Below are 25,819 nucleotides of genomic sequence, written 5' to 3' on the forward strand. Positions count from 1 at the left end.
AGGATAAAGCTATTCCGACAGAGCCTACAGGCCTACAGACAGGCCTACTAAGGGGGAGAGTAAGTTATCACGAACGCAAGCCAACCTGTGCCTACAGCCGGGCCGTGGCAGCCGGAGGGCCTACGCCTAGGTACTAATAGGTATGACCCTACTATAATAGGCACGATCGGGGCACGGCCGGGGAAAGGGGATGGCCGATCCGTAGTATAAGATGTATCTATTAGCCTACGGATCCGAAAGGGGGGTTTTCCTCCCTAAGGATCAGTCGGTATAACTACGATTCGAGTAGGATACGAATGGGCAGCCCGCTGGCCCTAGAACAATTGACTTTCCCTGCCCCTGCGATCAGTGCGAACCTGCTTAGAAAGGCCTTCGTGATAGTGCTACCTCTCTTGACAACTAGCCTAACGGCAGGCCGCCCTGACAGGTACCACTTAGTACCTCTAGAACCAAACCTTCGTCTAGTTAGATAGGGAAGAGCTTTGGCTTAAAAAGTCTAGGGCGTCCGAGTATTTGTAGTTATAGTAGGCAAGTCCGACTATCTAGATGGTAACGATAATAGGGGCGAAGGTAGCGATAGCGATATCCCTCTAGACAGGTGTAGAAGAGTCTACTTACGTGGAAAAAGATACCTGTAACTTATAAAAGAAAGAAGAACTATATCCTGTCACTCTAATCTATTAGAGTAAAACGAGTGTTAAAAGTTATCTATTGTCCTTGCTTATCTATCTAGTACCTCTAGATAGGTAACCCCTATTTATACCTATTATATATAATAAAGCTCCATAGAACCGGAAAAACAAAACTATACCTTATGCCCCTTTGGTTATATTAAGAACTTCTAGCCCTAGTTTAATAGGTATAGGGAAAAGGATAGATCTTTTAGTTTAATTATAAGGTAGCCTAATTAAGTACTAAAATAGCTATAGTTATAATATTAATTTAGTAGTAGTTTAGCCTTATTTTATATATACTATATATCTTTAAAGTTAGAGAGTAGAAAAAGTATTTGCTTACTTTAACCCTAGTAAGCTACTTCTAAATTAGATTAACTAACTACCTCCTCTTTAACTTTAATAACGGCTATACCTACTTTTCTATCTTTAACCTCCTCTTTAATACTATAAGATAGCTCTTAGACTAAAGACTACTTATTAGGAACTTATAGAAGCCTAGATATCTCTAGTTTATAGCCTCTATTTAGATAGATTGAAAGGAGGTTTAACTATAGCCTATACCGGCTTGTTAAAACGGACTATTAACTATACTATCTCGAAAGTTAAATACAACCTTACCAATAGAGCCGACAAGCCATTCTAATCAAAGCCTAGTTCTAAAAGACCTTTTAAGTTAGATAACCGAGCTGTCCGGCACCTTTTATAGTATATAATAACTAACCAAAAAGATACCCTCAAATTACTTATAACGCCCTACCCTAGGGTACCCGGTTAAACCGACTCAAATATACTAACCGAATAACGGTTGATAAGTGGTCCGGCCTCAGAGGAGAAGGCCCTACCGCCCGCCCTAGTTAACAGTAGACTAGTCATTGATTGCCCAACACGGTGCGGTCTTGCCTTTGTTTGTCTCTAGCATGTCGCCATTCCATCGCAGAACCGCTCAAATTCTCAGCCTTTTAAGTTTGGTCATTGACTTCATTCGAGTTCCAGAGAAAGCGCGACTTCTCTCCGTTGCAGTTCTTCAACTTGAGCTACACCACACCGCCAACCCCCCCCCCCCCAAAAAAAAAAAAAAAAAAAAAAAAAAAAGAAATCATGGCTTCGTCCGTTTTCCACCAGGCTCGCCCTCCCAGTCCGCCGGTACCGCTTCCTTGCGTCCCGGGTCCCAAATTAGCCCCCTTTACCCGGAATGCTTACGCCGATATTGAGTTCATCAAGTTTCTTGGTCGCGAGAACGACGTGGACTCTCTGGTCTGGAAGGTCAAAATCAACAAAGCTGGGCCCTTTGCCCTCAAGTTAGTACGTGTGAATGCGCAACACACCGGTTCGGCCCCGGTCCGGTCAAATCGGACTCTAACTCTGACTCGGAGTCTTCTCCCTAATTAGTTTTACTTCTGGCACTGGAACTTTCTCCGCAAGAACCAGGGCGGTGACCTCACGAGGCCGCTCGCCGGCCCGCAGCTCTATGTCGACTACTTTGACCCGTTCAACTGTGAGTGCCGTGCCTATGGCCGACTCAAGGAGGAAAAGCGCGAGGATCTGGCCGTCAGGGCCCTCGGCTATCTCCTTCTCACCCCCCAGCAGGAAATCGACTTGGCCCGGAGGGTCATCGGTCGGTCCACGCCGCCCCCCTCCGCCAACGCCGCCACTCTGGATGGCGACAATTTCTGGGGGCGGCACGAGCAGCATCGCGGATTGCCCGTCCGGGCCATCGTCAAGGACCTCGTCGCCAGCAAGGCTCCCGACCCCGCGCAGGCCGCGGGCCCGTGGGTGGACCTGCAAGCCCTCCACTCGCTGGGCATATTCGTGAAGGACACGCACGGCGGCAACTACCTAAACGGGAAGCTCGCCGACTTCAGCCGCTCGTGGACCATGTACCACCCGGCCTTGGACCAAATCGGCGCCCGCAAACTAAGAAGCCTGATGCTGGACGAGCTGCAGCAACTGCTGGACTATTACTACGACGGGGCGGACGATTCGACAGTCATCCCTCAAGACCTTGAGGCTTTCTGTTCGGGATACCTTGACCGGTATAGGAATTTTCCGAAGGCGTACAACTGGCTCAAATGGGAGAAGAACGCCGACGCGGCAAAGGCGTACGTGGAACAAGGGCTGTTTGAGAGGGGGGCTCACTGACATCCAGGCGCTGCCGTGGACGTTTTGTAATACAAGATTATCTAGAGGATATCGGGAGCATAGCGGCTGGACATTTATTCATCGTGGAGTTTACGTGGAACCCTTGTACGCATCCTAGACAAAATGACCATACACCTGAAACCTGGCAGAGCAAGTCACCAGCAGTTTCACCAGAGGACGGGAAGGTCCGGGTAGAGGAAATGGCAGGTCAAGGACGAATTCAAATTTCTTTCTGTGTTCCTCCTAGGTACTGTAGCTCTGTGCGTAGTGATAATCTCTTCTAAGCCGAGTTAAGCGTCGCGGTAATCGCCGGATTGTAGGCGGAGTGGCCGGCCAGGCCGAGGTGATCTCGGCCGCCATCACGGGACCGGCCGCGAGTGGACTGCCCAGACCGGCTCGGTTGCGGCCAGCGGCCTGCCCGCGCAAGGTGGCGAAGTTTCTAGAGGAAGCGCGATAGGTTCCGGATCACCTACTATACCTATACCTAAATCAGGGATCTTAGGTCTCGAAGGTTCTTCAAGTGGCAGGTCTTCTGCTATATAGGGCCGCTCTTTCGCATGGACGTTATCGGTAATTGTAGAGGTACCATTATTTTCGGGCTGTCTGCTGGCCCAGTCGCGGAGATTGGGTGTCGAGCTTGGACGACCGGAGGACGGGCCCTAATCAGGGCAGTCAGCCCAGCCCGGTCTCAGCCGGCTTTAGCTAGTATAGGCCAGGCAGCATTTGATCATGCTTCGGAATCAAATGTTCCTTGTTTGGGACAAATTTCGGTATGCTCCCGAGCAAGCTCTCCCACAGAGCGCCCAAGCCTCTGATGCATGTACCCATGAAATCGGCTCGATGAAAGACTGCTCGGCTAAGCATCCCTCCGTTCCCACACTTACCTGGAGCTTAGGAGTGTACTGTATGTATGTACATACATACACAGCAGGGCGGGGTGCATACTGAACCACAAGGCACTCACTCTATCTACCCCTCAGTATTCCCGGGCGGGGGGTGAGATCCGATTTCCGCTTTGGGCCCTAGCGAACCTTTTGGCGAGGCGGGTTCGGACCATTACACTATGAATTTGACGCCTCTGATGTTCGACATCATAGTTCGGGACTTTTCGATCTTTCTACTCCGTACCACCCTAGGTTCCATTGGATCTCGGAATGCAACCTTCCTCCGCTGATAAATCACTGTCTCAGCGTCCCGGCGCCTCACGGGCACGCAGAATGCACGGAACCGACAACGCTCTTAACCAAATAAACAAACTCTTCCCCTTTCCCGTGGTAGGTTCCAGACAGTCGCGGAAACAGCACACCAGCGCTGATGGCAGCCCCAGACGTTCGCCTTTCCCCTGCGTCCCGTCTCCGGGGCGAGGGAACTTTGGTCGGCGGTCAACCTCGCCGCGCTTGGCATCGCCCGATGGAGCTATCAACACCGCGCTCGTCCTCCTCCGCGCAGGCTATATCAATTTCGAGCTCGCCCCCGACCCCCGCGCTCTCACGGACTGCCGTCTCTATTCGTACACGGTGCCCGTGTTCTCTCTGCGGGATACTTGACCACAGTACGCCATCGTGACCCGTGACCGACAAGATGCTCTCCGGGCTCTCCTCCCTCCTCGCCATCCCGGCCCTGCTGGCCGCAACGGCCGTAGCCGCACCGTCCGGAGAAGTGCCCGCTGCCCTCGCCCCGCGCGAGGCTGCGTGTCCGACGGTCACTCGATGGAAGGAATGGCACTATGAGACGGTCTGGCTCTCCACGACCACCGTCACCAACGGCTGGTCCTCTCTCGGCTCCGTCACCTCCACCAAAACGGAGGAGATGACCCGCACCATCAACACCAGGACCACGGTCTTTTCCCCGCTCGTCACGACGCTCCCGGGTGAGTGCTCCTGCCTCCGTAGCCTCCAGAGACTGCCTCTTTCTCCTCTGCCGGCCTGCTAATCCCGTGCCTGATAGTCACCACTGCCTCCCCGACCGTGGCTACCGAGACAACGACATTGACCTGGTATACTCATACCGTGACCGTCACCTCCCCCGGATATGCCCCGTCGTCGGTCTGCCAGGTCACGACGGTCACGTACACCATCCCGAGCACCACGAGCGTCACACAGACGATGGATCTCTCGTGAGTGAACCCCCTTCCCCCCCCTTTTTTTTTTCGCTCACTGCATTCACAAAAAACGAGGTTCAAGTTGTCCTGACCGGAGCCAACCTCACTAACTCTTTCCCTGCGACAGCTATGCCACGACGTGGACGAGCGAGATCGGCCATGTGTCCACCACGACCAATGTGTACTTCGTCACGAATACCTTTACCGACACGAAGCCGGGGTCGACAGTCTATCAAACCACGGTGACACAGCCGGTAACGGTCACGTCCGTGGATGTCCAGGTTGCCACTGTCACCTCGACCGTCTGGGAGAAGGGCTGCGAGTCGTACGCTTGCCAGACGGCCTGAGAGACTGGGCCTGGAACAAGATGAGCTGGCGGCCGGTTGGGGTTCGAGATGTAAACAATTACAGGCCCGTCTCGGCGCAAGAATTGGGTAGCCGCAGATGCCCCGGAGTGTGAGTAGTGTAGGTAACCACAACCCCATTTAGAAGGTCGGTCCCTGTCGTGCGGGTTCGAATTGGCCGACACGAGACCAAAACACAGCCTTTTCTCAGAATCATAGTGTCTGTCGGAACCATCAGACCCTGCGTACCACATGAACTTGTCCCATAGCATCCAAGCCGCCTACCACCACCTACTTTTGTGCGAGACTTGTGTCATGCCTAAGGTACTGCAGATACTCTGACCACCTGATGCCCATATGGGGTTGTCTGTAGTTTAAGATAGTCAGTCATAAAGCCCTACTGTACACCCCAAGTCTTCTTACTAGCTCCATGCTTCGTGTCGCAGCTCCCACTTGGCCGTAGATATTAACATCTTTCAAGGGGAAAAGGAGCAATACGCGCCAGCAGATGAAACAGCTCCGATATTTACTGAGTACTTGCATGTTTGGAGGAGGAGGAGGAGGAACGACACGGTGGGGAAGCCGATGCATAGGTGCCATGTCAGGATAGAGTAAGGGCTCTCTCTATACATGTGAGACATGTGTGAGACCGTTTGGTGGTGTCGGCGTCAGTCTAGACAAGAATGCTCCGAAGCATTTGTGCCCCACTGCGTCCGAGGAACAAACCGTTGGGATTCCCGTACGCACACCGCTCCCTACAATGGAGCAAAGAACTCGATACTGACTTAGAAATACATTTGGGTAGCTGGGCTCGCCTGTGGCAGAACAAGTCGGGAAATGGTAATAATGAGAGGACGAGGCGCATATCAAGAATCAGGGCCGGAGAGAGACACGGTCGAGCACACAAAACCCTACGATTCGTCCATTCCCAGTTCCTGGAACAAGGTGGTTTTCCGTCTCAAGCGACCTTCCTCGTTGATTGTGTTGATCGTGTTGATCGTGTGAGTGCGCGCGTTTGTGTGTGCGCGCGCGTGTGGGTGCGTGTGGGGAGGGAGGTAGGTGGGGGGAAGAGGTATGGTGACGCGAAACCAACCGCGCGACAATAGGTCCCGATGGCATTCGGCGTCCGACGCGGGAGGCCCGGCCTGGGCTTTGTGATCGGTGCTATATGTATGTCGGTATGTATGTATGTAATCCGTACATCACTTCGGCTCACGGAATCTTCCGTACTTACATAACGTAATGAATCCGTGTGTACTATATGCATTGCAGGCGGAGGAATCAGAGTTGGTTCGCTTAGCTGGGATACATTTAGCAAAACCGGGTAGGTAAGGTCGTTGTGCAGCTTGCGTTCACCGGTCAGAAAGGAAAAAGCGGAATGGATGTATGTAGTGTAATCCGTAATCCATTGTAAGTGTTAGTGTAGGATACGTATGTACCAACAAGTCAGCCGGGGTTTACTCCGGGCTTGCACCAAGATTAGCAGCCAAGGTAGGTCAGCAAGTTGGTGGGGCGGGATCGAGTGACAGGGGCTGTATGGAGGTGGATCCAATCGGAGGCCACATCCCTCCCCCCCGGAACCAACTCACGGGCCGGGTGGATGGCTCCCAAGTACTCCGTAACGGCCGGCAGCCGGAGTATGGACTTGGAGTGACAAATGACCGCAATGATGTGACGGTGCTCGCAGGGCAACGAACGGCACATGGCCACCATGTTGAGCCTTGTGTAGGTCGGCACCGGGCATAACGCAGGGAGAAAGGACACTGGGGGATCTTGTGGCTGATACATCGCGTAACATCCTGCTTCCACTGCTATGTGTGCTGGAGTTGGGAATCCCCTGGGTTGGATAATTTACTATAGTTGATAACTGCTTTCCTGCTTACCTTTGGGTTGCCGCCGCGGGAAAGCGAGGAAGTTGGAGAGCACCGACAACTTCATCCGCCGCTCTCAATGTCGGGCCAGGTTGCCATCGGGCGAGTTCAGACTTCATGGAACCCCACTAGGCGGTAGGTCGTTTTTGTCGGTGGCTCCCATGTTATCTGCGATCTCCGCCAGCACGGGCGGCAACACCTCCGCGAATCTGTGTGCACACTCTTGTCTTTCGTACCAAACACGACGTGGAGATTCTCAGTTTCATGTCATCGCATACTCATTGTCGGTCGCATACTAATGACGCCAGATGTCTCGTGCTGGACCAAGGCACACGGGGAGCGCCGAAGCGGATCGCGCCCGCAGCGGCCCACACGAGACCTCCTAGTAGGGCATGTAATCCGTGCAATCGAGAGTGTTGGGGTTGACCCGCCAGCTTGGCATTCTCCTGTCGCTGAGGGTCCCTTGACCATCTATCTATGCTCCTTCTCCAATGAATTGGGTCTCGTACAGGCAGCCCTAACGATCTGCGAACCAGGTCTGCCGACCAACCTAGTGGTATCAGTAGCAAAGTATATTACGCAGTTCAAGGTAGTGTAGGCGTACCTTATGCACAGAGTATCCGTAGTGTAGCCAATCGACAAAGAGATGCGCACGTCCTTCTCGTTCATTTGACCATGGGGAACCGATAGGGCGTGCTTTTCCCAAAGGAGATCTACATCAGTACTTGATACATACCTACATCCGACATACTTTGCTCTTCCGAGACGAGTGTAACCTGTATAGCCAGTGTACGCTCCTGCGTGCCTTGTATGTAAGGTAGTTACTGTACATAACGTATGTATGTACATACTGCGTACACACACAAGGTTGGCCCTTCCTCTCTGTGCTACCTGACCTGCTCCTGCCGCTGCTGTGCCTGATTGCTGCACGCTGTACGGAGTATTGCACGCTGCAATCCCACGAGGGGCAGTAGGAGGCTGCTCCATTTACCTCTACCTCGCCGAACGGTTCGTGCCGCCTTTTTTGGCTCCTAAGACGCACACCGTGCCTGACTCGGCTCTGATTTGCCATTGTCGGCTTCAGCGCCCGACCGTGTCCCTTCTTTTAGCCACCCTGGCTGGCCGTTAAGGTACTCAGGTAGCAATTTCTTCCGAAGTAGGGAAGCACGCCAACGCTACGTTATAACTATCCACTAGCCCCTCGATTTCCGATTCCAGCCAGCAGTCGCCTACGCCCACACCAACAATCGCTCACACCCGTACCAGGGTTTGTACCCGTATCCGTACCCGGTGCCGCTGCCTCGGTTCACGCCCACTACTGCACTTCAACCTCATTCGACCTGCCGCCGCCGGGGCTGGCTAGCATCGCATCTCATCGGACCTGCGGGCTTCGACTTTGTTAACTCCGGGGCACACACACATACACACATACACACCCATACACACCAAACTACTTTCCATGTACCGCGAACCCAGCTGGTCCAGCCAAACAGCTGAACTGGCAGCAACAGCACCATCGCGCGACAGCGGTCCGTCGCGACCGCCCAGGCGAAGAGCTCTCGGGGCACCAATGCCTCCCTGATCGCTGCGCTCCCCGGCCAGCATTGCCGTCACTCATCCGCTCTCCTCAGAAGCGACCGCGACGGTCTCGCACATCCCGGCTATCTTTGTCATTCTAGTCGTTTTATCTTCTGTTTACTTTCTTCGGGGAAGGAAAAGGGAAGGGGCTCTCTCTGCCTCTCCCCTGCGCTGTCGATCTGGCTCACCTCTTCGATGCTCCATGGGGATGGCAACAACAGGAACAAGGTACAGATACATTATTCACAGGGCCGCTCCCGAATAACGTAGCCGATGCTATGGGTTCCCCAGTCTGGGAATTCCCGACTGGATCAACGCCGAGCAGCCCGGCGTCCCAAGCCGGGCCAAGCGCGAGAGCAGCCAACACCACCAACACCGCAGATGCGGGCACCAGCAACTTCCAGTGTGGAAACCCCTGAATCACCCACCTTGCAGCCCCAAGCTGGCCCCGATGCCAACACTGGGCCGCGGCTGCCTCACCCTTTAGTAACTCCTCGCATGCCCCAGTCGCTCAGTGAGGGGCGCATCGAGGTCGACGAGGCATACCTGGAGCCTGCTGAGAAGCCAGAAAACAGGCCTGATTCCACGCAGCTCACGGGCAGCCCGATCCAAGTCGATGAAGACTATGAAGAGGTCGAAGAGCCGCCAAAATTCACGCGGCCACCAGACCCGAGGCCGGTCGCGGCAACGAACGAACCTCGAGCCCCGGCCTGGCTCTCGCCAGCTCTACCGGCGGCTGGAAGATATGATCGCCAACGGGACACAGTGCAATGTGCGAAGCGAACCTGGACCACCACCAAGGCCGGCGACAGTGGCGCCGGCCCCACCATCCTCAGAGACGTCAGGTCCGGTGCCAGCCGACCCGGAATTCCTCGAACCCGATCCCGAATGCTCCATGCCGAGCCCGGGATCGGACAACAACACGAGCGACATGGATGACTTCCACAACGAGCTGTGGGCGCTGGCCGAGAGCAGCAGCATCTCGTTGCGGTACGCCAGCGCGCCCGGGGGCATCAGAAAGTACACGGCCGGAGGCATCTCCCTGCGCTACCAGCGGGCGACCGACGCCGCGATGCGCGCCACGACGGTGGTCCGGAACCGACCGCGGATGCGCAGGCGGAGCAAGACGCGGCGCGGAAGCACCGGCTCTTCAGCAGTGCAATCGCCGGCCATGTCGTCCGCAGCCTCGCCCCAGCCACCAAACGCAGAGTGTCCGCCGTAGCATCATCCGCTGGGTGGCGCGCATATCCTTCCGTATCTCTTTTCTTGGTGCTCCGGTTTTGTTTCTCCGGTGCTGGCGCCATATACGTGATACCCTTATGTTCGTGTCTTGGTGTCCTGGAGACTTGTTGTCGTCGGGGTTGGCCTGGGAAAACATTTCGGGTTTGTCAAAGCGGAAGAAAGAACACCAAAAAAAAAAAAAAAAAAAAAAAAAAAAAAAAAAAAACTGAAAACCAAAAGGAACGACAAAGAATTCATACAGGAACTCAACCCTGTGGCTACGGCGCAAATTGCATGTCGACTGCAGCAGAATCTTGGGCAGTTGTTGCTTTTTACGGCCCTGGGCATCATAAACCGGGCCATACAGAGCACGCAGGAACAATAAGCTACTCAATAGACTGGGCCACCGCATGAGCCCATCCCCGACTCTCGGGCTAGGGTCCCGTTACCGGTCTACGGATTATAAACACTAAAAGTCACGATACACGTCCGAATGACTTCGGAACTTGTGCATGCATGCTTCAGAACCTTCGACATCCTCAACATTGGAGAGTTCGACAAGAGGTTCTGTAATAATGTACAAAGCAGGAGCTGTATTTTAATAAGAGAAATGAATCTTCATTCATCACAGCAGGGCTCCGCTGTTCACAGGATACTTTTTTTCTCGCGCACGCTCAATCTTTGGGTTCATTCCTTTCTTTATTGTTTTATTCTTTTCCTTTCTTCATCTCTCTCTTCGCCTTGTTTCTTTCTCTCTATTTATCTCGCTTTTTTTCTCTCTTTCGTCTATCTTTTTGTTCTTCACTACACCGCCGCCGCCGCTCAACCCCGAGGATAGCCCTCTGTTTGCTTGCCAAGGGAGATGTCCAAGGGATATCTTTGGCGCAGCCAACCTCTGTTTAGCAACGGGGAGAAGTGCTCCGCCTCATCCGTTGCTCGTTCAGTTTCACCTCACCTTGTGCGCGTCACATGATGTCACGGGTGTGGCTCATGCGACTCGAGTATGCTTGTTTTCCTCGATGTTTGCACACACACCCCAGCCAATACAGGGAGGAAAAACAAGCATTGAAAAAGAAGGGGGCCTTTCACTGCCAGCCGGAGGAAGCCGGGCTGGGTTGGCAACGCCTCTTAACCCTGGAAGGTCGTCTACACCCCAACATTCCAGTCCCCGGCCAAATCTTTATGCTCGCCAACGAGGAAGCCGCTGGGCCATCCTCGCCAGGTAACTCGAGCGCGACAAAGCCTGTCGATGCTTGTTCTTTGTCGGTCCGAGCGAGTCCTGCCAGACGACACAACCCTCCTGCCCTTCCCTCTCCCCCCCCTCTTTTTCCTGCCTCGTCAGCACTCACACCCACCTTGCCATGATTTTGGGGTAAGATCAAGATCGCGACTAGCCTGGAATGCGAGATCGTCTTGAGACAGCCATCCATTCCTCGGCGTCGCCAGGGTACCTGCATGGAACGATGCTCTCATCTACATATCTCCTGGGAGACATCCTTACCACTTCTCCCCACCCACACCACGCAAACCGCCCTCCCCTTTCCCTCCTCCTCCCCCTCCCTGCTCTCCCTCTTTTCCCTCTTCCACTTCATATGAACCTTGTGTTGACGTAGCAGACTGAGTAAACTTGTTGACATCCCGAACCAACCCGACACTTACACCCTTGGCCGCCTCCGGGTGAATATCATGGCCGTCTGGAGCAATGACAATTAACACACAGCGCAACACAGCACGCCACTGCCACCTACTGCTCATCCATCTTAACGGTAGGAGCTATTACTGCGGCGCGCGATCTCGACGATTCTTGTGACCAACCAGCAATGGCCGGTGTCCAAGCCATGCCGTTCACAGCAAGCGAACTTCCCCACTCGGCAAACAAGGAGAGGGCCGGCTTCTGCTGGCAGGGCGTGCCAGGGGCAGCGTCGACGGATATCTTTGACCAGTACGTAGAGCTAGGTGACTCCGACGCGGAATCTGCCTCTGGCCAGAGCGGCGGCTTCGGCCGGCTTGTCCAGCTCGACCAGCTCGATCAGCTCGGCTTCTCTGAACTGCCGTCCATGACGCCTCACGTGTCATTGGACCAGATAATGGCCCCGGGCGGAGGAGCTCAGGGAGGACCTGAAGCTCAGAGCCGGCCCTCAGAGCTGAAACGTGATCATGAGGTTGCTGGCGCGAGTCCATCACCCAGAGTCTGCCAACCAAGCCAACATTTGCACCCGCTTTACCGAGCCCAGACAGATATGGTGTTGCTGAACAGCGTCGGCGACACCCCAGGTGGTGGCTCCATCTCGGACTCGGAGCTGCTGAATCTCGAAGGGTTGACGATGCGGTCCCCACGCATCCAGATCCCGCACCTGTCTACGTCCGAGCCCGCGTCGCCCCCCTCCGGCGCCGCCAGCCCTCGCAAAGTCAGCCAACTGGGCACACTCTGCACCAAGATCCGCAACATGACGGCCACCCTACAAGGGATGAATTCAGAGACCTCGTCGGAGCCACCCACCCCGTCCTCGGTCCCTGCCATGTCGACACCCCAGCCGGAACCAGCAGCGAGCATGCCAGGCCGACCGCAGCGACCATCGTCCCCCTTCGCCAGCATCCTGCCCGAGGACGTGCAGCGATTCGTTGCCGGCAGCGAGCCCAACCTCGTCAACGGGTACCTCAGGGGTTCTTTCAACCCCTCTGGCCTGCTCAATGACCAATTTGTGCACCCTCTGCAGCTCAACGGCGGCGCGATGCACCAGACGCCGCTGTCGACTGCCCCCATCGCGGATGGCTTGCGGCTGCCCGTGTCAGCTCTCGACGGGAAACCGCTGTGGACGACGGCGCCAGGTACCTACCTCGACGGCGGGGGCGGGGACGACGACGCCAACACGTGGTGGGATCCATCCTCGGACGCCATGGACACCGACGTCCCCGCAGTCTCCTATCATGCTGCCGTCAACGAGCGCAGCAGCTCGTTGAACATGGGTGTTCAGCTACATCACCGGCAAAGCTTCGAATACCCGGCCCCGCCGGGCACCAATGACACCACCAACACCGTCACCACCACCATCTTCGGTTCAAAAGGCATGATGCTGCACACGCCTCAGCCCCGTGGGATCCCGTCGGCGGTCCTGCATAGCGACGTCTCGGCCCACCGCCCGACCCGCGCCGACTGTCACCACCGCCGCCCCAGACCACGGGCTTCATCCTTGAGCGCCCGCCACCACCAGCAGCACCAGTACGGCCCGGGCGTCTCTCCGCGCAAAGGCCGGACGGTCAAAGGGAGCGGGAGCGCCAGCGCCAGCCGAATTGCCTCGACGTCGCCGTCGCCTCGGCCTCCGGCTTTCGCTCCAGGTCCAAACGGCAGCCTCTTGCACGGCCGCAGCGCCTCCATGCAGACGCTGCACTACTCGGGTTTGGCCGCAGGGCTATCAGCGGACGGAGGCGCAGCGATCCACAAGCGCAAGAGCTGGACGGGCCGCCGCACGTCGTCATCCTCGTCATCGCTGCACCATCAGTACCACGGTCTTGCCATGACGGCGGCGGCGGCGGCGGCGGCGGCGGTAGCAACTACCGCGGGCGGTAACGACGACCCGCCATCCGCCTCTTCTCCCCGGAGAAGAAGGAGAACAAACACCGGGACGGGGTCCCGACCAGCCTCCATCTCCTCCTCCGCCTCCTTTCCCCCGTCCCATTTCCACCCCCACGGCACCAGCCTGGACAATCTCCCCAACCTCGAACCAACCACCGCCGCCACCACTAGCAAAACAAAGACAGCCTGCGCTCACCCCTCCCTTCACCGCGCAACGGAAGACAGAGCGCATAACAAAGACAAGGACAAGGACAAGGACAAGAACAAGGACAGGAGCAGAAACCGGGACCGGGACCGGGACCGAGAAAGAGACCAGAGCAAGGCGGCGGCGGCGGCGGCAGCGGCAGACAAGCCGACGCCGGCGGACGGCTTCGTCAACTACACCCCGCAGGACCGCGCCCTCCTCATGACGGGCGTCGCGCCCTCGGGCAGCTCCAAGACCAAGGCCCGCCGCGAGCGCGAGGCCGCCGAGCGCCAGCGCGCCCTCCGCGCCCGCCTCGCCCGCATGGTCGCCCTGCACGCCGCCGCCGCCGCCGCCACCGCCACCGCCATCACGGGCACGGGCACGGGCACGACGAAGAACGCGGGGACGGCTAATATTCCGCCTTGCAGGGGTGATCATGATGGTGATCATGATCATGATGGTGATGATGGACTCGACGGCTGGGGCGGCGCGCCGGGCTCGGGTTCGGGTTCGGGCCCGGGCTTAGGTGCGTGTTTAAATCTGGGTTTGGACTTGGATCTGAATATGGGTCTGGGTCCGGGTCCGGGTCCGGGTCTGGGGCTAGTAGGACTCTGGAATGGGAACGGAGACGGGACGGGCCTGGCGTTGTGCCGGAACGACCACCACGGGCGGCGGCGAAATGGGGGCGGCGCCGACGGGGTCCTTGTGGCCGGCGCTCGCGAGATGGGGGTGAGTGTAGGCATGGCAACGAAGTCGTCCACGGACGAGGCCGGGGACGGGGTTGTTGGGGTTGGTGTTGTGTAATCTTTTGGTGCCCCCTCAAAGTGTTTCCGGTGTTCTTTGTCTCATTTTCTTTTTCTTGCCTTGCCTCGGAAGTGTTTTGGAATGAGGGGTGTGGGGGGATGGGCTTGTTGAGAAGAGTGTACTAGTACTTTGTCCTGCCGTTTGTTTGCGCATTCGTCCCTGAAGCAGCTTCGACAGGCTGGGCTTTGAACGCAGTAGGAAGCACCCAGAGGGTGTTTGTTGTAATGATGGGTTATGTTACGTATGTATGTATGAGAGACGAGAACCAGGCGATGAAAGGACCCATACCCGGGCTTGAAGGGCGTAGCTAAGCGGTTGGGCAGCATGTCGGGGCTGGCTTCTTGCTTGCTTGCCTCTCTATCTGCTGTGCCTACCGGACATTGCTGGTGTCGAGTTGTCCCCGCTTGACCATGGGCAGACGTGTTCTGAGATAACCCTAAGATGGCATTCCCGGAACCACATCAGTGAATGGAGGCGAGGAAGGAAAATCACCCGACATCAACCTCGCCTTCCCGCTGTAGCCCTCACTCCTGTTTGTTACCCTTCCTTTCCGCTTCCGATAGACCAGTGCGAGTGAATAGGCGCGTGAATCTCATCCGATTGGGCGGAGATGCAAAGAGAAGATTTGGGAAGATCCGGGTATAAAGAGAATCTCAGAACCTCCCAACCACACACATCCCACAAAACCCGAATAACAAGGGCACGTGGACCAAAAAAAATTCGACCCGACTGGATTAGAACTACACAACTAACCGATCCCATCCCAGCCCAAATCAATCAGGCAACGAAAACCATAGCCCGTCCTTCCGTGGACCCGACCACCCCAAGATTCAACCGCAGCCTGTCTTCCAGCCCAGCTGTTTTAAGAAGTCACCCGAGCTCATGTGTATATACAGCAGAAGCAATGTAGAGCATGTCGAAGCCCGCCCTCCAAAGCCAATAATCGGAGGAGAGCAGCACTTGAGATCATGCCCAAATACATGGCCCCTTTACGGAGCATGTCGGTGCAGAAATGGAGCGTTTAAAAAAAAGGCATGTTCGAAAGAAACAGTATCCCTTGGCCTTTTCTCCCCAGGCCTGCCACTACCCCCGCGACGCCTTTTGATGCCCCTTCCCCCAAGCCAGTCGGTCAACAACAAGGTAAGAGGAAAATGATAAAATGTTTCAGGTGGCAGTTGGCTTAAGTGGTCGTGTTATCCAACAACACGGCACGGCAGACTGATGCAAATAAGGGGTGGAGAGAGCGCGCGCGCTGGGTATCTGCTGAAAGCGAGCGATGGCACTCTTCGCACCGAAGCTATTTGCTGGCTTCCTAAATATGCCCGTTATGGGCGAAGTGTTGCGGTCGTTTGTGTACCTCCAACCCGGAAAGAGAGAGAGGGAAAAAATAAATCGGCAAAACTCCGTGTCCGTTTCGTCATTATGGTCAGATGCAGAGATGTGCAATCAGGAAAGCCGCGTCAAAGCGGCTTCAGCGGCATGGATCAATGATCGTAGCCGGCGCCACGCTGCCAGGGGCTGGGGAGGGGGAGGGAAATTGGTCAGCGAGGTTGTATCACTGAGAAGCAGACAGAACTATGCTCACCTAGAATTATTCTGAGCTCTAAAGGCCGGGCCGTAGTTTGACGCGCCGAACGGGCTCGCCGGTCGCTCATTGAACCTCGGAGGACTCCGAGGGCCGTCGGCAGGGAACAAAGGCATCGAGGGCGAAGCGGGAGCACGCGGCTGGCTGCTGAAGCCCGTCACGGAGCCGTTTGAGGGCACGACCAAGTGCTCGGTTTGGTGGCGCAACGAGTCCGATGTGATGGACTCGGCATCATCGTCCAGGTCCAAGCCGCCCTTGAAGCCGCCCTTGTCGCCGCGCGCGGTTGCGGCAAGGGCGTCCAGCTCGGTGGTTTGGGCGAGGTGCGTCTGCGACTTCATGAACGAAGTCCTGTCGTCGGCCATGATCTGGTACCGGCCGTCGGGGTTCTCGCGGAAGAAGACGAAGATGGTGCTCACGATGAGCATGAGCAGCAGGATCAAGGCGAAGACGGCGTTGGTGATCCACAGGATGACGCCGACGACGCCCGTGACGAGGGGCGGCTGGTTGAAGACCTCAGTAAAGATCATGAGGAAGATGGAATTGATAAAGTTGAGGGCGCAGATGGCGATGTTGAACGAGTTGGTCTTCTTATCCATCCACGGGCGGAGCACGCTGGCGGCGATCAGGGCGCCGGCCTCGAGGATGAGGAAGCCGACGGCCTGCACGGTTCCCTTGTCCTGCGCGAAGGCGATGAACATGGCCTTGACCAGGGCATAGCCCAGAACGGGGACGATGAAATAGTAAGCCGAGGCCCGGAACTGCACGTACAAGAAACCCCACTTGTTGAGCGCCTGGGGATCCGAGAATAGGATGTAGGCGGGGTTGTTATGCATCAGGATGGAGCGGCGGGCAATCATGATGACCTTGTAGGCGGCCCATCCGAGCGTGATGACCATGCCAAAGAGGAAGAAGACGGCCAGGACGACCTCGGCGGCCGAGTCCTTCTGGGTGAACTCCCAGAGGCAGAGGATGGTCATCTGGGGGAAGCCGATCAGGGTGAGGCGGAATAGGATCCCCTTGAGGACGGTGAGCCAGCCGTTGCGGAACTCGAGAAACCTGTCGCTGGGCATCCACTTCTTCTTGACGGCCGTCTCGAGAAAGCCCTTGAAGGCCGCCACGGCGGCCGAGGTGAAGAGGACGAGGAGACAGAAGAAAATCAGGCCGGTCATGAAGAGGTTGGTCGACTCGATGCCGGCGCGGAATGCCACGCGCTGGATGCCGTAGACAATGTAGCTGCCGGAGCTGGTCTGGATGTTGCCCCGCTTGATCAGGTCGCGCTTCATTATGGCCGACATGGGCTCGGAAATGCTCCTCGGCATCATGGCGAGCGAGCGTTTCGCCAAGCCCAGGCTCAGATTGACGGCGCGTTTCTCGACCTGAACCGAAACGGTGGTCAACGAGTCGAAGATGGTCGACGGCGTACCGCCGGTGGCGCGCTGGTACCAGGTAAAAATATCCTGCATGAACCCGATGCGGATGATGCCCATGCTCCATTGGAAATCCTGAGTCCACGCCATGACGACGGGCGGCAGGTGGACTCCGGTCAGACCGAGCATGGCCTGGGCCTGGAAGTAGCCAAAGAGGGAGAGGGCATTGGCGGCGACGTGGGCAGCCGCATTCTGGTGGCCCAGGCCGGAGACAATGGCCGAGGAGACCAAGGCGAGACCGGCAACGATGGCGGTGGCCCACTTGACACCGAGCAGGTCCACGGTCTTGCCGTTGGAGATGTCGGCCTCGACGCAGGCGACGCTCTGGCCGGCCTCGGAACCGTCCGTCCTGTTGATGAAGACGCGAACCTTGGCGTCGAGATCCGGGAAGGTGTAAGCGATCGAGGGGATTTGCTTGACGGCGTCCTCGCCGACGTTGAGGTTGAAGTTGAGCGGGATCTTGCCGGCCGTCATGGGGCAGAGACCGGCCAGGCCAACCTTGCACGGATCGACCGTCCTCTTGATGAACTGGTATCCGTAGGCCGAGATGGCGACATCAAAGACGACGTTGCCCTGGACCGACGAGACGGCAACAATGTCGACATTGGCCGTGTGGTTTTTCGGCGTGAAAACGACCTTGAACAGGCTGGCGGTAAAGCCCGAGTTCTCCTGGCAGGCGTTCAACGAGTTGGACTGGAGGATATACTCGGCATGCGAGGGAGAGGCGAGGGCGGCGAGCGACGCCAGGGCCGCAAGCGGCCTCGTTATCGACCACCGCATTTCTGAGAATTTATCTAGAGCAGTCGTCGACGAGCTGCAACCTTTATCTCTCGTCTTAAGAGGGTCAAGTCGGCGGCTAAGCCCAAGCTTTCCCTGGGGTGTGCGGTGTCGCGTCGTCCACCAGCTCTTCTTCCGCTGTCCCTTGTCCGCACCGAATCGAAAAAAAGAGCGAAATGGCAGCAGGTCGAATTGCTGAAATACGGTGTTTGTCAAAAAGGCACAATCGCGAGAGTTTCGAAATAAAAGAACAAAATGAAAAAAGAAAAAAATAGAATAGCAGGATTGTGTTCGACGATCGGCGGTTTGCGGCAGGGAACGAGGGTAAAGCCTGCCGGGCAACGAAAGCCGCTCTCAATCGGTGGTCGCTGTCGCTGTCGTTTGTCGTCGTCGCCGTCGTCGCCGTCGCCGCAACCCTGGCAGTGAGTGGTAAAACGATAGGAAGAAAGAAACCCCGTTTGCACGCGTCGAGTGTCAATCGGCGTTGAGTAAAAGGCCAACAAAGACGAAACTGAAAGAATGGACGGCGGGTCGCCTCAGGTGTGTCTGGTGTCTGGTTGTCGGGTGTCGGGTGACGGGGGAAGCGCTGCGTAATAGGGGACAAAAACAGGGACACATGGGGTTGGCGACTGTCAAGTTGGTCCTCTGCAGGGGCGCTCGCCAAGGTACTTCCAGTTAATGCCGGCTGGGAGATTAGATTGATGAGTTAGTGGACGACCAGAGAAAGCAGCTAGAATACTTCAGAGTTGAAGGTACATTTCTAACGCATGGTCTGTGCGGTCCGCTGATCGACCAACATCTGCACCGTCCCTTTACGGAGTATTCTTGCCGTCTCGGAATCTAAATTAGCGGAGCATCTCGAGATGCAACGAGCCCAGGTGAATCACGTTTTCTCGGGACTGATGACCGTCACGCTGGTCAGAACATGAAGAACCCCAGGATCTTGGCTGAGACCTGGGCATCGGGGCTATGAGAGCCGTGACAGCAAGCGAAGAGAAGGCGCGTTACGAAGCTTGGGTGCGGCTTCGTATGTACTGTACTACATACAGTACGTACTCCGTACAGTTCCCCTGAAGAGGCAGGGGGCGGCGCCTAAGCGACACTCTGCGGGCGCTTCACGGGGGCCCCGCTCCTTCCAAAGCAGGTAATCCGTATTCTTGAAGCCGTCTCCTGGGCTGCACCTTTCTCAGTTATTAAACCTACCGATCGTAAAAATGCTCGCTTTCATTTCTTTGCTGCTTGTCGTCCGTACCTCTTTGATTGTCTGAATTGCCTCAAGTGGCTGCTCGCGAGCAATGACGAATCCATGCGGCGCAGCTGACAACGGCGCCTTCCCGTTCATTTCGGCGCGGCAGAAAGAAATACGGGACACTGCACAGCCTCCTTCCCCTTGTTTCACTCAATTGGACCCCCGTCATGCCCGTCCCCCCCCCCCACCCCCCCGCCTCTACACTAGTGTCTCCGGAAAACGGCAGCAGGCAGGTTCAGGCTGGGTTCTTTTTCCGTTTGGGATCCAGAGGTCCACACCGATTTCTCTCCCGCACAACGGCACGACGACTCGACTCGCCGGCAATGTTAGAGGCCGACAGAGGAAGCGGCACAGATCAGCGCTCCAGGTGGATGGTTGTTCTTTTTCCCCTGTTGTTCTGCAACGGAATTTCGGAGTTTCGATTCCAAAGAAGGGAGCCGCGCTGCCTGCGTGCGTTGTGTTCCATTCCTTCAATCGCAGCGCCCAATCACGCACGGCACACAACCACCCCCCCCCCCTTGCTGTCGTTGCCAAGGTGAGCAGCCCGAAGATCGGTGAAAGCAGCGAATCTTGTTCCCCTTTGAACGACGTCAGTGTGTTGGCCCTCTTTTGCCGAGGACGCGGTGAGTTGTTGGCGCGCTTGAGCTCTTGTTGTTTTCGTCTACCAACCACACTGTCGCTATAATGCACTTGGTTCTCGCATCCGCATCGATCTGCTTTGGGCCAGAGCGGTCCGCATTGTGATCCAGCGGCTCGGGAGTCGCACATGCGAAACATGATTTCCAGGGGTCTGTGTTTCTGCGTGTCGCGGTTATGCGTCTCGAGTCAATGTGACATTGACTCCCCAGTTTACTACTCCAACCGGCCATGATAACCATCTGCGTCTACGGATCACACAAGTATAATGATCCGTACTGCGTATGAAGCGAGGAATGTTGGCCATTGTCCGCCGTAGGTGTGAATTATATACGCTCGGTCGGCGAGATCCGCATACGTTTTAAACCACGGACGACGTAGCTAATCACACAACCGATGACGTTAGAGCGGAGGAAGAACAATTAAGCCTGCTAGTGACAGGCAATTCCTCATTCTCATTTGTCTCTCTGCTAGCAAAGGCTTCGTCCGCGTCCCACGGTGGCCATCTCACCTTCCGCAAACCCGCAGCCAACAGGCGGCATCTTACTGATCCTTCTGCCGGCCTGCGTTTAACTCTCCATCTTTGCGTGCGTGGATGTGTGAGCTGTGCGGCCGCGGTGTTACAAGGGATCCGGCTCCCTTACCCGTCATTGTATGCCCCGGTTTCATGTTGAGGTTCACCTGTCTGAATCGGGAGTGCCTATTCCAGAAAACACCAAAAAAGGTTGCAAGTACAGGATGAAGTACAAAGCAGCCCTATCGCGATCTGTGTGAATAGGTTTAGTTTAGACAATGTGTTTACCTATACTCCGTACCTACATGCAGAAGAAACAGCCCGACTTAAACATAGGGTATATAGGTAATGCATTTGTTGGTAAAGATCTGTCCTCCTCCCCTCCCCTTCCCACTCCCTCCCGACACCTCAATGCTATGCATGAAACAGAGTCCCATGTTAACGCGGTAGATATCAAACCCGAAGAATAAAAGGAAGAATAAAAATAAGAAAGAAGATTACCTCCTCGTGCAATACGACGTCACAGCCAGTTCATGGCCTCCTCCCACGGCTTGGTCGCCCGCGAGTAGTCGTACCCGACCTTGTACCCGCTCAGGAGCTCCTCCTCGTCGATGCCGCAGTGGGTCTGGCCGTCGCGGCCGTGGAACCAGCCGAGGCCGTACGTCTTGCCGAGGTCCTCGAGCCGCTTGAGCATCTCGGCGTTGCTCAACTTGGCCGTGCCCACGAAGCCGTACAGCATCTTGCTCTGGTGGATGTAGGCCAGCACGCTGGCGATGGTGTTGGGCTGCCGCGGCAGGAACACCCGCCCCCGCCGGGCGAAGACGACGGCGACGACGGCGGCCATGTAGATCAGGATGGCGAGCGCCAGCGCCAGCGACAGCCAGAAGCTCGGCACCGTCTCCTCCCCGGCGTTGATGATCTCCCCCGCAGTCGTCTTCCTTGATGATGATGCTGCTGCTTCCGCCACTACTGCCGCCGCCGCCGCCGCCCTCGTCGTCAGTCCCGCGTCCTCTCCGCCGCCGAGCCCGCCCGCGCCGCCCGATCCCGTCTTCTTCTCGTCCAGGAGGGCGATGAACACCCTCCCTTCCACCGTCGCCAGGCTGGTGACGAGGACGGTCAGGACCTCGGCGGCGACGGTGCCGAGGCCGACGGCGAAGACGATCCAGTGGCGGTTCAGCAGGCCCTGGACGGCGACCCAGCCGAACGGCATGGCCGTGTAGTCGAGGCACAGCGTCTTGGGCGGGGCGTGGCGGCGCGAGAGGATGTAGTAGGGCTCCATGACGCGCACGTCCGTCTCGAGGGCGCCCCACGACAGCTTGATGAGGACGGCGACGGCGGTCACCAGCCAGGGGGCCCGGTCGGCCAGGGTCGTGGCCGGGGTGAAGAGGATGACGGGAAGCAGGGCGGTGAAGAGGAGGATGAGGCACAGGAAGGGGAGCGCGCCCGCGGCCCGGAGCATGAGTGGTTGCGGGTTTGGCGAGAGGTGATGGTTCGTGTACCGGTCGGTTTCGTCGTCGTCGTCGTCGTCGTCGTCACCGCCGACGGCGGCTTTGGTCTTGGCGTTAGCATTATTATCGACTTGGTCGCTGGACGAGTCGTCCGGGGCGAGGGAGGAATTGCGGAGGACGTAGCGGTGGTTCTTGAGCTTCTGGTGGATGTCCTGGTGCGTGGCGACGTCCATGTCCTTGAAGTCCATCAGGATGTGGCTGACGGTGGCCATGGAGGCGAGCCCGGCGATGCCCTTGACGTCTGCGAGCAGGCCGGAGCGGCGGGTCTGCAGTTGGTAGAGGAGGACGGCGCCGAGGGAGGCGATGATGACGAAGGTGACGACCAGCAGGCGCGACCAGACGTGGTGCATGAGGATGTTCTTTTCCCGGTTGGGAAACAGGAGGCGGGTGTCGCGATCGGGAGACAGGATGATGCTGGCCGCGCCTAGGGTCGGGACCAGCGTGTTGGCCAGCAGGCTGGCGACGGACGAGACGGCGACGGCCCAGTGGCGGTAGTGGATGGCCCGCAGCGGCCGGAAGAGGTTGAACTGGCCGAGGTAGTCGACGTTGATCGACTCGGCCGCCAGGGCGCCCCCTTCCTTGGACATCTGATAGAAGGGCTCCAGGCGCATCACGTCGAAGTTGGTGATCTGCCAGAGCACGCCATACGAGACGGCGACGATCATGGGGAGGAACTTGATGGCAAAGTACTGCGCCGGTGGTATCTCGGAAGGACCCTTGAACGAAACGAGCGGGTCGCGGGCCGAAGACCGGTACAAGATCTCGACGCAAGCTCCGAGGGCGAGCGATAGGACGATCAGCGAGATCAGGTAGGGCCCCCTCAGCGAGAACGGCTTCCAGTTCGGCTGCGGATAAAAGACGGTCGTCGTCGGCTTCCTGGTCGGGAAAGTGGTTTGTCTCGGGACGAACGGGGCGGGGCCCCGGTCCTCGGTGTCGTCGTCGCCGGCCACCAGGCTGATGTCGACCTTGGAGTGCGGCGGTACGTCGTCATCGTCCTCCATGACAACCTCGATCACCTCGCCTCGCTTGTTCGCCTCGCTCTGGCCCAGCCGCTTCACGGTTTCGGCCCGGCTCAGGCGTCTGCTGGACCTGGTGAAGGTCTGACTGAGCGGCCGCTCGGACAAGGGGGTCGCCGCCAGCAGCGCCGACTCAGTCACGGTCATGTCCGCCTTGATGCCGGCCCCCAAACCACCGGTCAGCTTCCCGTGCGCCTCCTGCTCCTGCAACGCCTTTATGAACGCCTCGTCGGCCTTGGTCGTTGGACCCAGGGTAGTTGTCAGGTCGAAGACCGGGGCCGACGAGACGCGAGCGCTTGCTGCATTGTCCGCCTCTCCGCAGTTCATCGGGGCAGCCGAGCGGGCCAGGCGGCCGAGGCCGGCGCCGTCCCTCTTCTTCTCCTGCTCCTCCTCCTCCTCCTCCTTCTCCGCCGCCGGAATTGCTTCATGGTGGTTGTAAGGGTAGCACCGGCCGTGATGCTCGATGGACTGGGCCACCGCATCCGTCGAAGCGACTGGCGAGTATCCGACGGCGTGGGGAGAGGTTGTCAGGGTGGCCCAGCCGGAGGTCGGACTGGCATAGACGTAGCCTTGCTCTCCCCCCCAGCGGGAGCCGACGATGTTGGAGGTCTGGAGCGAGGAGAGAGGCTGCCGAGGATGCGGTGGAGGTTGCGGCGGAGGGCAGGTTGCGTGCCCCCGCAAGCTGTCGAAATCGGTGAAGTCGGACACGGTTGATATCCTGCTGAAGGCGCTGGATGATGAGGTGGCCGATCGCAGCAACCGCTGCGGCCGTGGAGGGCAGTGGTCCATCTCGAGCACTATACCATGTTCTCCCCAAGAGTTAGGAGAGGGTCGGGCGCGGGTGGTGAGCGGGGAGTGAAGTGGTGGTCCCGAAAAGAGCAACGCCTCGGGAGGGAAGAGAAGCTAATTCAGATGGAAAGCGGTTCCGGATGTCTGGAGGACCGAAATCTCTTCCCCGAAGTGGTGCATACACTCTCAAGTATGCCGGAGTCTCTCTTCGCCTGCCGTGAATGGGGGGCAATGCCCACGCCCCCTCCGTACAGGACTTAGCGTACTATAGTACTGTAATCCGTACAAGGCCTGCAGGCCGGTCGGGTTCCTTGCGGTGACCCCAGCTGCTGGTCGGAGCTGCGAGAGTGCGGCTGAGGATGTGACGGCAATTGGCCGGTTGGCTCAGAAGACGCGAGCGGAGCTGGAGAGGTATTCGTCGAATAGCCGCCGTAAGGCTGAAGGTTCGGCCTCCGGTTCAGCCATGGGACGCGCAGACGGGCCTCTTCAGCGAGGGAGGGGAGCAGAAGATGAGCTCCTCGAGCCGCAGGTAAAAAGCCCTCGACAGCAAGCCGTGTTTCCGGGTTTGACCTTCATACATACAGTATGTATGTATGTACAAGGTAGGAAGCGATCCCGGCCGGGTACTCCCCCGCAGTCACATCTGGCCAGATTCGAGGCGGAATAAGGGCGCGCGGGGTTGCAGTGGTTGCAGTGCTGACGGGGATCCTCGGGCGCGAGTCACAGAAAGAAGAAAAAGGCGGCGCTGCTCATCAGAAACAATGGCCGAGGGCGATGCAATGCATGTACGGATTACTGTACGGATTAATCTGTGCGCTTCACAATATGATTATCCCGACCCGACGCGGTATCGAGCCAGCCATTGTTGGGATGAAGCCGATGCAATTGGCAGTCGAGAGCATTCCCCTTCGACTCGATGGCGCGCTGTGCAAATCCAACTGCGGGTTGATAGAATCGACCTCATATGGGGAAGCGACCACCCCAACTGCAGGTACGAATCTGTTTGGTGGATAGTGAGGAAGCTTGGCGGTAAAAGCAACCACTCGAGGCAGGAGGGGCTTGATACGAGTTTGCCGTGCACTACGGCTGCCATTAGGTGCACGGGTAGAACGAACTGGGAAGCGGCCGCATTTCCTCTCCTTTTCTCCTCCTACTCGAGTTGTCCGCTCTAGAGGTCCGTCCAGCTGCTTCCGAAGTTAAAACAATAATAATAATAATAAAAATAATAAAAATCAAAGCTAAGGAGAGATACACAGTCAGTCCCTTATCAAGGATAGGTAGTTAGTTTCCAACCCAGACGTTGCCTGCATGCAGTCGTACCTCGAGCTAGTTAAACAAACAGGTAGCTGCCACTGCTCTGGCACGAAGGATCACCGTAAAGCGCATCTCGTACTATTTGCGTGAGCAGACCTGCCGATATGGTGTAATCGATACATAATGTGCACTATGGCCATGGCGCGCAACAGAAACGACTCGGGGTGGCTGGTGGCTTGCCTTAATTAATCTCGCGAGCCACGTCGTCTCCTCCCGGCGGCTGGCGTTGATATGTCAGCCTGCTCGCGGTCCTGTATGCTCATGTTACCGCTATCTTTCGAAATTGATCCTGCCTCTTGTTTTTTTCCCTTTCCTGGAGGATGATGGAGTCCCGGGGAGTTCGTTTTCAGCACGAACAGCCTCGTTCAAGACAGTGCGATGCGAAGCCGTTCCGAGCCGGCCACATTCGCTGGAATGTTCGGCCGAGGAGGCCCGGTATCTCATGGAACGAATCACTACCACACGCAGCCCGAGAATGGGTCTAGGGCATCTCGAAAAAGTAGGATTGAAA

General features: G+C 57.0%; 8 protein-coding genes across 8 annotated transcripts; 4 read left to right on the top strand and 4 right to left on the bottom strand.

Moving 5' to 3' along the window:
* Window positions 1–1,576: 1,576 nt before the first annotated feature.
* On the top strand, window positions 1,577–3,125 carry MYCTH_2300343 (uncharacterized protein). Its single transcript, XM_003661171.1, has 2 exons — window positions 1,577–1,979; window positions 2,067–3,125. Exons 1-2 carry the CDS (start codon window positions 1,776–1,778, stop codon window positions 2,814–2,816), a joined length of 954 nt encoding a protein of 317 aa, XP_003661219.1. The 5' UTR covers window positions 1,577–1,775; the 3' UTR covers window positions 2,817–3,125.
* A 986-nt stretch (window positions 3,126–4,111) lies between these two features.
* MYCTH_2300345 (uncharacterized protein) lies at window positions 4,112–4,967 on the top strand. Its single transcript, XM_003661172.1, has 2 exons — window positions 4,112–4,686; window positions 4,764–4,967. Exons 1-2 carry the CDS (start codon window positions 4,398–4,400, stop codon window positions 4,934–4,936), a joined length of 462 nt encoding a protein of 153 aa, XP_003661220.1. The 5' UTR covers window positions 4,112–4,397; the 3' UTR covers window positions 4,937–4,967.
* A 2-nt stretch (window positions 4,968–4,969) lies between these two features.
* On the bottom strand, window positions 4,970–5,675 carry MYCTH_2300347 (uncharacterized protein). The gene has a single exon (XM_003661173.1). The coding sequence runs from the start codon at window positions 5,531–5,533 to the stop codon at window positions 5,150–5,152; it is 384 nt and encodes a 127-aa protein (XP_003661221.1). The 5' UTR covers window positions 5,534–5,675; the 3' UTR covers window positions 4,970–5,149.
* A 497-nt stretch (window positions 5,676–6,172) lies between these two features.
* On the bottom strand, window positions 6,173–8,737 carry MYCTH_93263 (uncharacterized protein; the record flags this gene model as incomplete). Its single annotated transcript, XM_003661174.1, has 11 exons — window positions 6,173–6,411; window positions 6,496–6,561; window positions 6,851–7,098; window positions 7,145–7,260; window positions 7,429–7,607; window positions 7,642–7,682; window positions 7,737–7,845; window positions 7,884–7,937; window positions 7,984–8,063; window positions 8,177–8,307; window positions 8,579–8,737. 11 exons carry the CDS (start codon window positions 8,735–8,737, stop codon window positions 6,173–6,175), a joined length of 1,422 nt encoding a protein of 473 aa, XP_003661222.1.
* Window positions 8,738–9,588: 851 nt separating this feature from the next.
* On the top strand, window positions 9,589–10,000 carry MYCTH_2300348 (uncharacterized protein). The gene has a single exon (XM_003661175.1). The coding sequence runs from the start codon at window positions 9,606–9,608 to the stop codon at window positions 9,930–9,932; it is 327 nt and encodes a 108-aa protein (XP_003661223.1). The 5' UTR covers window positions 9,589–9,605; the 3' UTR covers window positions 9,933–10,000.
* Window positions 10,001–11,751: 1,751 nt separating this feature from the next.
* On the top strand, window positions 11,752–13,467 carry MYCTH_2026137 (uncharacterized protein; the record flags this gene model as incomplete). The annotated part of the gene is made up of 2 exons (XM_003661176.1): window positions 11,752–12,416; window positions 12,525–13,467. Coding segments are annotated over 2 exons (1,608 nt in total), but the record flags the coding sequence as incomplete, so codon positions are not given.
* A 2,223-nt stretch (window positions 13,468–15,690) lies between these two features.
* MYCTH_2300349 (uncharacterized protein) lies at window positions 15,691–18,411 on the bottom strand. The gene is made up of 2 exons (XM_003661177.1): window positions 16,079–18,411; window positions 15,691–16,011 (listed from the first exon to the last, which is right to left on the bottom strand). Exons 1-2 carry the CDS (start codon window positions 18,283–18,285, stop codon window positions 15,978–15,980), a joined length of 2,241 nt encoding a protein of 746 aa, XP_003661225.1. The 5' UTR covers window positions 18,286–18,411; the 3' UTR covers window positions 15,691–15,977.
* Window positions 18,412–21,115: 2,704 nt separating this feature from the next.
* On the bottom strand, window positions 21,116–24,518 carry MYCTH_2300351 (uncharacterized protein). Its single transcript, XM_003661178.1, has one exon. The coding sequence runs from the start codon at window positions 23,992–23,994 to the stop codon at window positions 21,202–21,204; it is 2,793 nt and encodes a 930-aa protein (XP_003661226.1). The 5' UTR covers window positions 23,995–24,518; the 3' UTR covers window positions 21,116–21,201.
* Between the last annotated feature and the right edge of the window lie 1,301 nt (window positions 24,519–25,819).

The sequence above is a fragment of the Thermothelomyces thermophilus genome, chromosome 2 (genome assembly GCF_000226095.1).
Source record: "Thermothelomyces thermophilus ATCC 42464 chromosome 2, complete sequence".
NCBI lineage: Eukaryota > Fungi > Ascomycota > Sordariomycetes > Sordariales > Chaetomiaceae > Thermothelomyces > Thermothelomyces thermophilus.